General features: G+C 57.7%; 1 protein-coding gene across 3 annotated transcripts in view; it reads right to left on the bottom strand.

The window, feature by feature from the left end:
* The window catches only part of CCDC63 (coiled-coil domain containing 63), a 32,152-nt gene extending 20,308 nt beyond the window's left edge, over nt 1-11,844 (bottom strand). The window contains exons 1-6 of one of the 3 annotated variants that reach the window (XM_051826829.2): nt 11,707-11,786; nt 9,865-9,941; nt 9,422-9,508; nt 8,843-9,012; nt 5,316-5,505; nt 2,275-2,394 (exon numbers count right to left, since the gene is read on the bottom strand). In XM_051826829.2, the coding sequence (XP_051682789.1) occupies nt 2,275-2,394; nt 5,316-5,505; nt 8,843-9,012; nt 9,422-9,430 (489 nt within the window). In that variant the 5' untranslated portion in view covers nt 9,431-9,508; nt 9,865-9,941; nt 11,707-11,786. Of the gene's footprint in view, nt 1-2,274; nt 2,395-5,315; nt 5,506-8,842; nt 9,013-9,421; nt 9,509-9,864; nt 9,942-11,706 lie in introns of those variants that run through there. The other 2 variants (XM_051826828.2, XM_051826830.2) reach the window with 2 other exon arrangements.
* Between the last annotated feature and the right edge of the window lie 739 nt (nt 11,845-12,583).

The raw sequence follows: 12,583 nt of genomic DNA, 5'->3' as shown, positions 1-12,583 counted from the left end.
GCGGAGAGCGCGCGAAGCCGGGAAGCGGCTCAGAGCTGGGAGGCCGCTGCGGGGCGAGGCGCCGAGAAGCAGCCTCTGGACGGGTGCCGGGAAGCCGCAGGGTTAAGAGAAACAGAAGTTTAGAAGTAAAATGAGAGAAATAGGAATGCTGGCAGATATAAGTAAAATAGGAGAAATAGGAATGCCCGGAGATAGAGAAATAGAGAAAAATAAGGCCTCCCCACACCATGGCAATGAGAGAGCTTGGATTCGGTCTGCCTGATTAGTAAGACGATAAGCACCTGTGGGTGGCTGCAGGTCACCGAAGACAGGCACGTTATCAACACTAATAAGTCTCTCCACAAAATGGCAATGAGAAGGCTTGGATTCGGTTTGCCTGATTGGTAGGGCTTGTAAGCACCTGCAGGAAGTTCTAGCAGAGCAGAGCATGCGCTGCAGGGCACTGAACACAGGCACGCATCAGCACCTAAAAACCTCCTCACAACATGGCGAAGAGAGGACCTGGATTCGGTTTGCCTGATTGATAGGACTTGTAAGCACCTGTGGGCAACTCTAGCAAGCAGAGCAGAGTGTGTGCCGCGGGGCACCGAAGACAGGCGCGTATCAACGCCAAAAATAAAAAGAAAGGGGGATCTGTGGGGAGCAACTGGGAGCAACTCGGACTAGACTAAGTTACTGGAATTAAGACTTATTCTATGCATCTGCTCTCCCACAATATGGCGCTGGGAGAGGAGGAAACAGCTTCTACACAGCTGCCTCCAGTTCAACCAATAAACTGTAGGACCTGCTCCTGATTGGAGGAGAGCAGCGTACTCGGCATGTGGGTAGCAGAGTTGGGATTGGTAGAAGAGGACTATAAAGGAGGAGAGAGACAACATGCACCAGGAACATCTAAGAGGAACATCTATCTGAAGGAACACCTGAGCAGCCCCTGAGAGAGCCGGCCGGTGGTGTGCCGCTCCCCTGGGGAAGTGGGGAAAGTGGCAGGGGGCCCGCCCCTCCACGGAGGTGGAGGGACGGTAGCCAACCCGGGAAGAACCAGCAGCAAACCCGGGGAGGGCCGAGCAGACGAAAGAACAGCGCACATGCATATTATTCAGCCTTTAACAAGGGGATCCTGGAAAACAGTGGGTTAAGCTGCAGCCTGCAGCACCAGCATCCCATATGAGCACAGCTCGAATCCTGGCTGCTCCACTTCCGATCCAGCTCCCTGCTAATGGGCCTGGGAAAGCAGTGGCAGACGGCCCGAGCGCTTGGGCCTCTGCGCCCACGTGGGAGACCTGGAAGGAGCTCCCGGCTCCTGGCGTTAGTTTGGCCTGCCCTGGCCACTGCAGCCATTTGGGGAGTGAGCCAGCGGACTGAAGCGCTCTCGCTCTCTCGCTCTCTCTTAACTGTGCCTTACAATTAGTACATTTAAAAAATTATTTTAAAAAAAGGGAGGAGATCCTAAGGCAGCTGTCTGGCACGGTGGTTAAGATGCCTGCACCACATATCAGTACCTGGGTTCTAGTCCCAGCTCAGCTTCCGGCCCCAGCTTCCTGTTAATGCACAGCCTAGTAGGTAGCAGGTGATGGCTCAAGGGCCTGGGTCACCCACACGGGAAACCCGCATTGAGTTCCTGTCCTCTGTCTTCCGCCTGGCCCAGCCCCAGCTGTGGTGAGCCTCTGGGGAGTGAACCAGCAGATGGGAATCTCTCTCGGTCTCTTTGCATCTGTGTCTCAAATACATTAAGTTTTTGCACCACGCATGCCTTTGTCAGTTCATTCATTCCATGAGCAGAGGTTTGCTAAGCACCTCCTGCGCCTCACGCCACGCCAGGCGTCGACGCTCTGATTCTTAACCAAAGGGACCTTCAGGCTCACTGTGCTGACGCCCGGCCGGAGCCCCTGACTCGGCGATTTGGGAGGAGACCAGGCATCCTGAGGCCCAGCTGCACAGGGCATGCTACAGGCATCGCCGCGCAGAGGAAGGTGCACTCGAGTCTGCCTGGTGCAGGGAATGTGTGCGCTAACGAGCAGATTTCGAGGCCAGGAACTACAAGAGTCGGCATCCCGGGTGGGGCAGGGGTTGGGGGGAGAGGGTGGGAGGTGACAGGGGCAGGCTAAGGTGGATGGTACGGAGGGGCTAGAGCAGGGCGGACGGGAGCTTCTCAAGGCTGCCCGGCCTGAGCGTCCCCCACTGCGTCACCTGCAATGGGCGGGCGCTGCGAACGGCTCAGCGGACCCGAGCCGCAGGGCCGAGCCGTGGGCGGGGCGGGGGAGGACGCGTACGCACGAGGTTCAGACGGGTCTCCAGGATCTGGATCTGCTTCTGCAGCTTCCGGGGGTTGTGGACCTCCTGCATCTTCACGAAGACCTGTTTCTGGCTGATGATCTTTTTTTCCATCTGCACAATCTGAGGAAAGAGAGAGGCAGCCCAGCTGTGTCGCCATCTCTCTGTGGCTCAGGGACCCACGTGCGCCGGAGCACAAACCTCTGCTCCCCGCACCTGCGTCGTGAGGCCATTTAGAGTTGCTGCTCCCATCTGTGCGTTTCACCGTCATTCCCCCGTGGGCGTCACTTCCCCACCCCTAAAGCCATGGTTTCTGGAAGCAATGACCTCATCCGTGCCCCATGGAAGTAGCTCCTGGACTCATGGCACTGAGTGGGCCGGTCGCAAGCTGCCACAGCCGCTGTCACGTGCAAGATGGCACCAGACGCCCGAGACTGGTCCCGCTGTGACTTCCATCCCTCGCGACTTCCCAGTGTCCTCTGCACTCACACTCTCTGCCCCTGACCGACCCCCCTCTTCGGTGTAAACACAGTGCTTTGCCCTCGGCTCCTGAGACGCTGACCCAGCCGGGAGCGCTGTCACCACGGACCTCTAGAGAGGACTCTTCCGATTCGCACAGGCAGCATCCCCAGAGCAAACCCTCCCCGACTCATGGAATCAAACAACTTGTGTTAACGGGGGCGGGGGAAGCGCCTCCAGCCTGCGACATCACCTGCTCTAGGGGAGAGGGCCCCCACGGGAGCTCACCCCCACGGGCGGCTCCAGCACCAGCCCTTCCTCTCCTGATGGCATCCAGAGCCCGTTCCCGGTGGCACCTTCCTACCAGACGCTGCTTTTGCCATGCTTGGAGCCATCAGGCCCGTGCCGCACAGGACGCATTAACCGTGGCTGTGGGTGCCTGGGCAACGCGTCTGCCAATCCACCTGCTAACTATGAGGCCCCGCCTCCAGCAGCCCCCTGCAAGCGCGGGGGCGATGCTCATAGGGGGCAGGGGGCAGGGGGATTTCGAGATCTGCCCGCCCTGGGGTGAAACTGGACAAAGAGGAGTTGCACTGGGCAGTGCGTGTCCAGGCCTTGCGAGGGTCCCACGCGGGGCTGCCTTTTCCCAATGCTCCGAGAAGCCACATCCAATTCATCACCTCCTCTCTCACTGCTCATGCACGCCCATCCCTGCTGACTAAGCACCTGCTCTGTGCTGGACAATGGGGGCCAAGCGGGAATCAGCCCACGGCAGTCCCGGCCATGTGCAGTTCATGTGTTAGGACAGGAAAAGGGTGAGCCTCGGGGAGATGCAGGGGTAGTGGGGCCAGCCCAGGAGGGGCAGCCAGCCGGGAAAGATGATGGGCATGGCCCCCTCTGAGCCGAGTCAGTGGGAAGGGCACAGCACCCCAGGCAGAGGAAACAGCATGTGCAAAGGCTGGGACGCGAGGGACAGCGTCCAGGACACACAGGAGGCCGGTGTGGGTGGAACACAGGGAAAGCGGGGTGGAGAGAAGTGGGGAGATGTGGGGAGCAAACCGGACTGGACTAAGTTACTGGAATTAAGACTTATTCTATGCATCTGCTCTCCCACAATATGGCGCTGGGAGAGAAGTAAACAGCTTCTACACAGCTGCCTCCAGTTCAACTAATAAACTGTAGGACTTGCTCCTGATTGGAGGAGAGCAGCGTACTCGGCGTGTGGGCAGCCGAGTTAGGATTGGCGGAGGAGGACTATAAAGGAGGAGAGAGACGGCATGCACGAGGAACATCTAAGGGGAACATCTAGCTGAAGGAACACCTGTGCAGCCCCCGAGAAGAGCCGGCCGGCGGTGTGCCGCTCCCCTGCGGAAGTGGGGAATGTGGCCAGGGGGAACTGCCCTTCCACGGAGGTGGAAGGGATAGTAGCCAACCCGGGAAGAACCAGCAGAAAACCCGGGGAGGGCCGAGCAGACGAAAGAACAGCGCAGGGTCCTGTGTTGCTCCTCCACGAAGAGGGGGAGCGACAGGGAGAGCCAGGAGGGGGCGCTGGAGCAGGGCCAGGGAGCCTGCCAGACGTTGGGCTTTTCCTGAAAGAACAACAGGAAAGATGGGAAGAGACTTCAGATTCCCTCAGTAAAGATTCATGGCAGACCTACTGTGTGCCAGGACTGGGACACGCAGGAGGCCACAGCACGGGCCCTGCCCTCGTGGATGGAGGCGTTAAATGACCCTGTATCGAGGCCACATTACGGCCGGAAGGAGAGCCGTGCAGGAAGTCTGAGAAAGGGTAAGGGGCTATGCTGGGACCCAGGCCCCACCCTGCTCGCCGCCCCAGGAGGCCCTGCACTGGGATCGGGGGTTAGGAGAGACAGGAGCTGGGGCGTGTGCTGCCTGCTCCCCAACTTCCACACGGCAGTCCCACACCCTCTGCGGCTACCCCACTCGAGCTCGCCCCTTCACAACGTCCTTCCAAGGTAACCTACAGGGCAGGCTCCTCGCTCCTGGCCAGGGACCTGTGACCCGCTGGGTCCTGCAGGACAGGCCGGGGATGGTGGTGGAGGAGCCCGCGCAAAGGCGCTGGGGTGAGCCAGAGTGGGAGGCAGGGGCCGCACCACACAGAGCCCTCGAGTGGCCGCCAGGGATGGGGTCACTAGGCCGTGCAGCAAATGTCTCTGGCTCTTTGCCTTCCAGGCTCACGGGAGCACTGGGTTTTCTGGATGCCTCTGTGGATAGGCAGGGTCACATGACTGCTTGGAGCCCAGGCGCCGTGAGCAGGAGTGACGCGGGTCATTTCCAGGCTGGGTGCCTCTCTCTCTCCCTACCACTCGGCATGAGAAGATCTAGGGTCTCCCGACCCCACCACCAGGAGAGCTTTGCCCCAGGAACGAGGCTGCGCCTCCTGTCCCAACCAGGCATAGGATGTGGGGCTGCTCCCGAGACGGGGGCAGTGAGGGAGACAGAAACCACAGGAGTGCCCTGAGGCCCCCAGGGGAGTCCTAGGGGTGCGGGGGTGCAGGGCCAGCCTGCGGCGTCAGGTCCTCGCAGCCCCTGCCCTGGCTAATGCCGCAGGAGAGGGACCGCACCTTCTCATCCAGCTCGGCCAAGAGAACCCTCATGGACTTGATCAAAGCCTCGTACTCCTCCTTGGTTTGCAGCAGGAACCGCAGCTCCATGTAGTTTTTCTCGTTCATTTGCAAGTTCTTGGAGGACTTCAAGAGACTCAGGAGCAGCGTGATCTCATCCTGCTCGGCTTTCAGGGCCTGGATTTCCTTGCTGCGGGGAGAGCGGCCATGCTTAACCCTGAACCTCCAGGCGCACCTCGGCCAAACGCACCACACACACACACACACACATACATACACACATATACATACACACATATACATTCACACACACACATATACATACACACACATATACATTCACACATACACATACACACATATACATATACACACATACACACATATACACACACACATACATATATACATATACACATACATACACACATATACATTCACACATACATATATACATATACATACACACATATACATTCACACATACACGTATATACATTCACACATACACACATATACATACACACATACACACACATACATACACACATACGTACACACACATACACACACATACACACATACATACACACATACACATTCACACACACATACATACACACATATACATTGACACACATACACATTCACACACACACATACACACATATACATTCACACACACATGTACATTCATACATACACACATACATATATACACACATATACATTCACACACATACACACATACATACACACATATATATTCACACATACACACATACATACACACATATACATTCACACATACACGTATATACATTCACACATACACACATATACATACACACATACACACACATACATACACACATACGTACACACACACACATACATACACACATATACATTCACACATACTCACATATACATACACATATACACACACATACATACACACATATACATTCACACATACACATATACATACACACATACACATACATACATACACACATATACGTACACACACACATACACACATACACATTCACACACACATACACACATATACATTCACACATATACACGCATATACATACACACATACACACATATACATTCACACATACACACATACATACACACATATACATTCACACATACACACATACATACACACATACACACATATACATTCACACACTTACACACATACATACACACACATACACACATACATACACACATACACACATATACATTCACACACTTACACACATACATACACACACATACACACACATACATACACACACATACACACACACACACACACACCCTGAGAGGAGCCCGGCAGAGGGACTTCCTGCCCTGAGCCCAAGGCCTCTGGGACCCAGGTCACGGCCATCGCCGCTGCTCCGCCTTCTCAAAGGGGTGTTCTCCCCTGGGAGCGACCTGCAGCCGTGCCTGTCCAACCCCATCACCCAGGCCTCTCCCCTGCGGCTCCCAGCACCTGCTGGCTGCGGTCCACCTTCCTGGCCTTCACAGCCCGTTACCTCGGGGAATGAGGGGCAAACGCATCGGCAGGAGACACGCAGGACCTCCCACCACACCGGGCTCTCACTGTGGGCGCAGAGGTTTGAGAGACTGGCGGGCGGGAGCCTCGTCCTCTCCTTCCTCTGTCTCCTCTGGAGAAGAGGCAGGCGCGGGCTGTGGCATAGCAGGTAAGGCCGCTGCCTGCAGCGCCAGCATCCCACAGGGGCGCCAGTTCGAGTCCCAGCTGCTCCACTTCCAATCCAGCTCTCTACTAAGGCCTGGGAAAGCAGTAGAAGATGGCCCAAGTGTTTGGGCCCCTGCACCCGTGAGGGAGACCCGGAAGAAGCTCCTGGATCCTGGCTTCAGATCAGCACAGCTCCAGCCGTTGCGGCCAGTTGGGAAGTGAACCAGTGGAGGAAGACCTCTCTGTCTCTCTCTGCCTCTCCTTCTCTCTCTCTGTAACTCTAAGTTTCAAATAAATAAAAAATCTTAAAAAAAAAAAAAAGGATACTTGGAAAATTGCAGCACCACCAGACAACAGGAAGCAGCAGCACAGAAGTCCAGTTTCCGCACCGTCCGGGTGCCCAAACCCAGGGGCCTCCATGTTCTCCCGAAGCCTGGAGAAGTGCGGAGTCAGACTCCGACCCGGGGCCCGCGGCATTGGAATCTGTGAGCGCGCCCCACATGCACGCCAGAGCGATGGAAGCACCACTCCGGAACCTGACAGAATGTTCCAGGGCAGGGACTGGCAGTCCATCTCGACCAAGAGCCGAAAAGCAAAGATTTTAGGCTTTCCCAGCCATGCAGGCTTTGGCAATGACTCGATCCTGCAGTTGCAACATGAAACCAGTGTGGCCGTGTCAATAAAGTTTTATTTACAAACACAACCAGATGTGGCCCGTGCTCTACAGCATTGCCATCCAGGAGGACGCTGAACCAGGCGGCGATGCCCTCCAAGCAGCGTCCAGCTGTTGCTTTATTACACTTCGCTCTGGGTAGGCCTTTTCTTGTTCTAGCAAAATCCCTACAGAACGACGCACTTTCCACCAGATGGCAGCAAAGGACTACTTTCAAGGGTCACACGGAGGCCCCCGAGGGACTGGCTCCAGCCTGAGAAGACCCCGCAGAGTCGGAAAACCTTTACCCCAGAACTCCGAACTCCAGGCTTCATCCAACAGTCAGGGCTTCTTCTGAGAGTGGCTAGAACTACATCCCCTTAGTGGGAATCCAAGAAGAGTTGCTTAGCGTTTGTCCACTCAGTCCCAGAGAATACCTTTCTGTTGCCCAAAGGAATGATGCCCCGCCCCCCAGCATTTCTGGGGCAGCCCGATTGCAATCTCAATATCTCGCTATTTCACAGGCCCCATTAGGACACACAGATAGGCTTCTCTGCAGCCCCGGGGACTCCTGCCTACTCTGGAAACTAGCCACGCCCACTTTGTGTCCTATGGCCCTGCCCAGGCCCAGCTCATTGGACCAGGAGTAGACACCTGACTCACACTGAGCCAGATTCTTCCTCTGCTGGGACTTTGGGAGGAGGAGTGACTCAAGACCTGTGTGTGGTCCCTGGGCGGATCCTAGAGTAAGGGGCTGCTATTCCCCTCCAGCCGGAAGCAGAAATGGTGCCTTTTTAAAAAAAAATTTGAGACACAGAATGAGCGTTCATCCAATGGTCCACTCCCCTAAATGTCCACCACAGCCAGGGCTGGACCACACTGAAGCCAGGAGCCAGGAATTCCACCTGAGTCTCCCACGTGGGTGGCAGGGGCCCATCGCCGGCTGCCTCCTAGGGTGCACGTGAGCAGGAAGCTGGATTGGAAGCAGAGCCGGGACTCGAACCAGGCACTCAGATATGGGATGTGGGTGTCCCAGCGGGCAGCTTAACCCTCGGGCCAAACGCCAGCCCCTGCTCCCTGAGACACTCTGGATCCTGGTGCTCCCCTCCCTAGGGAGACGCCCCGGGGGCCCCAGGAGAGAGGCGCACTCACACCTGCCCGGCGATCATCTTCTGGTTGCGGAAGTTGGAGGACTTGCGGCTTTCCACCATCTTCCTGAACTGCTGCCTCAGCTTGCGGAGCTCGGCCTCGGCCAGCTGCTCCCGGGCCTTCTCCGAGGCGTCCTGAGGAGTCCCCAGGCCCTTCCTCCAGTGCTTCTTCACCTGCGCGGGACGGGCTGTGAGCGGTGCCGCCGCAGGGATGCGGGCAGGACCGGGGCAGCTCGGGGCTCCCCGGGGCGGGGCTCGGGCAGGCCCACCACCCCAGGCTGGCGTCAGCTGCCTCTCTGTTACATGGAACACCTGCCCTGGGTTGCCAGGGTGCAGGCATGGCTGCCTCATTGTTGCATGCAGAAGAAGTGCTTGGCTGTGCAGAGTTCCGGGTTCAAGTCCTCCCTCTGCCACTTTGTGTGACCTTGGGTGAGTCTGTCAACATCTCTGAGCCTCAGGCCTCCCACCTATAAAATGGGCGTGCGTGGCTGTGTTGTGAGGGTTAGAGGGGCTGAGGTGTGAAGTGGACATCCAGCGCCTGCCTGTGGAGAGGGCCCTGTCCCGGGGAGCCCCTGGGACCTACCACAGGCATCTCGCAGGAGCCGTGTTCCCCCTACTCAGACACCGGGGCACAAAGCCAGCGACCGCACCTCTCTCTCTCCGCTACGTCCTGAGCAAAAGGAAGAGAGTGGGTGACCCACACTGCCGTAGACGCAGGATAGGGTGCTGCCCCTCCCCCCGGCCTCTTGCTCCACCCACAGCTTGGCACTTGAGGACAGCCCAGCAGATGGCTGCCCGGGTGTGAGCAGAGTAACCCCCCCACCATGTTTGCCTGGAAACTGTTTCTCGCCATTTATTATTAGGAGCCGGGCAGATGGTCTGGTCTCAGTTACCCTTCCGCTCCCTGCACCCCCAAAGAACCAGGGACAAATGGCTGGGGGAGGGGTGTGCATCCTCAGCTGAGCTGCGGGGGTGGTGGAGCCCAGCACTCGGATCTCGGTGGAACTGGCGCCTCAGCTGACTCACCGTGCACAGAGGGGACCACGCCAGGGCCGACAGACGCGTGGCACTCCCACCTCCCACGACGTCCCCGGGCCAGGTTCCTGAAGTAGAAACCCTGGCTTTGCCACCCGTGGCAGCTGAAGCACTGGTTGTGCCAGCCTGTCAACCACCAGATCTCAGGGCAAATTCCTCCCCAGCGGCTCATTACCCTTGGACAAGTCCCTCCCATCCTCTGAGCCTCAGTTTCCCCGTCTGGAAAAGGGGGAGAAAGGCGGGCTCCTGGTGCTGCGCTGGGTCAGCAGTGGCAGGTGCAGCACGGTGCACTGACGGAGGCTGCAGGCGGGGAGTGTTTATAGAGAGCTGGAGGGGCCGCCATCCCTCTCGGCTCCTGGCCCGAATGCCCCCTGGGAAGCCTGGGCTCGCCATATCCCAGAAGCTTCAGCACTGGAGAACACGCTGCCGGGTGGGACGATCAGGGTGCCAGGTCCCTGGCTGAGCCCCCGGCCGTGGCTAGTTCAGGGCTGGGCCCATGACCCTAGCAGGTGCAAGCAGAGGGAACAGTGGCATTGAAGCTGGAATGCTCAGCAGAGAGACTTGGCCCGTACTTGAACTTCAGGGGACAGACGGCCACCCCGCCTCTGCAGGGAGCCGGAGAAGAAAGCTAACACAGAGAAGAGCAAACAAAACCAAGAGGACTGAAGGCAGGGAATGCTATCCAAGCCACTGGATCTGGCCAAGCCAGACGGTACCCTGGTGACTCGATAGAACCCAGCAAAGCAGCCTAGGCAGAGACTCCTGCCCCTGGCAACCGAACGAGTTCTCACGCCCACAGGACTCAAATCTACGCAGCATACGAATGGACCCCGACTGCGTGCTAAACACTGCAGAGCACTGAGTGGTGAGTGAGCCTTCATGACACTGGGTCCCGCCCAGGGCAAAGCAGTACAAAAGGAAATGACTTTTAATCTGGGTTTTGCAGGATGACTAGGAGTTCACAGCGAAGAAAAGGAAGGAGGGACTTCTGGACCGAGAAGCCAGCAAATGAACGGAGTGTTCAGAGAGTGAGGTGTGGGCCGGTGCAGGTGGCCGTGCCGGGGGAGGGACCGGCGTGGAGGCCCAGGGCTCTCAAGCCCGCGGCCTGTGGGGCCAATCCAGCTTGCCTGCAGTTCTCTTCGGGTGGAGAGTGTGCTTTATTCTCCTGGCCACAGGCCTCACTCCTCCCTACTGCCTAACTCCGCTCTCCCCACTGCCCCGTTTCCTGGAACTGCTTGGAGCCTGCAAGGTTTTGAGACTGCAGTTCCCGAGAGCACTCCAAATCCTTCCCGCTTCTGGGGAGCAGTTTGCGCAAGACAGTGTGCCAGGAAGTCCAGGGCCCAGGGTCAGAGGGCAATCAGGCACAACCTTCCCACCCTTTGGCCTCAGTCTACCCACGGTACCATCCGTAGCCTGGACACATGGTGAACTCTTGGCAAATACAGTATGAACAAACTAAGTCCCTCCTAAGCATAGATCATCTGTAGGGTCCAGTATTCGATCGGCGTGGGCAGGGAAGGCCAGCACCCCCTCTGCTTGTGAACGTTAAGTCTGCCACCCTAAGGAGGGCAGCTCTGTGCTCAGGACAGGGCCAAGCAGGGCCACTGAGGTGCAGACACAGAAAAGAACTGTGGAGGACCAGATTACGGGAGCAAACGGGAGTTACTACACACACTAATCTATCTACGTCTAATTGAAGGAGGCCATGGTGTTTTCCAGGATGGGGGCCTCAGCCTGAAACAGGTGGCAGCCGCCTCGTCTCTGCCTTTCCCCCAGCAGGGGTCGCTGTGGAGCAGCAGGCGCAGCCATTGGGGGTTGGGGGTTGAAACTCACCAGGGGTCGCCTACACTGCGGCTCCACTGAGGACTCTGGGCGCGGGGCTCGCGCTGCGTCAGCCCCCAGCCCACGTCTGGCGTTCTGGGACTCCTGGAACGGCCCTTTGTGACCGGCACAGAGGGGGACGTTCTCCCCAGGGAAGCACTGGAAGGGTGCAGGGGGGTCTCGGCGAGGGGCGCCGGGAGAAGGCAGGGATGGAGGTGGGGTTGTAGGGGAGGCTCCCTCGGCGAGCGGCCACTCAGCTGCCCTGCGTCTCTGTCCGCTCCCCTCCGCCGTCGCCCAGTTCTCCCTGCTGCAACCCTGTTCAGCCGGGCTTCGTGGCTTCGTGGCTTCGTGCGCAGAGCAAGGACGGAATTCGTCAGGTGGGGGTGGGGGTGGGCTGGGGGATGTACCCGTCGTTTTTCCTGACGACCACCCCACCTCCCACCCCTTGGGAGCTGTTTCACTGCCCTATCGGAGCTTGGCTATTTAAAACTGAACGCTTTTCCAGGTGGGCATTGAACATAGCGGTTAAAAGGCCTGTGGCCAGGTGGGGTCCCTGGGTCTGACTCCTGGACCCCGGCTCCTGCCTCCAGGCCTTGGGAGGCCTCCAGGATGGCTTCGGTGGTCGGGTCCCTTCCGCCACGTGGGAGACCCCATTGAGTTCCAGCTCCTGGGCGTTTGGGACCTCTCTCCCAGCCCCTTAAATAAAAAAAATAGACAAGCTTTTTCACACAGTGGTCCTGAAATACAAGTTAACGACGTCCTCCAGGTTAAAAGCAAGAGACAGGGCAGAGGCAGTGACAAATGACCCACACAACCCGGGTGGGGTTTTCCTGGAGTCACTTTGACTGCAGGGCATTTCTCACCTCCCCAGCCACACCTGCGTCTCCCC

This window comes from Oryctolagus cuniculus, chromosome 21 (assembly GCF_964237555.1).
Source record: "Oryctolagus cuniculus chromosome 21, mOryCun1.1, whole genome shotgun sequence".
In the NCBI taxonomy this organism is placed as follows: domain Eukaryota; kingdom Metazoa; phylum Chordata; class Mammalia; order Lagomorpha; family Leporidae; genus Oryctolagus; species Oryctolagus cuniculus.
Note: the sequence above shows the minus strand (reverse complement) of the source record. Positions and strands in the feature narration are given on the sequence as shown.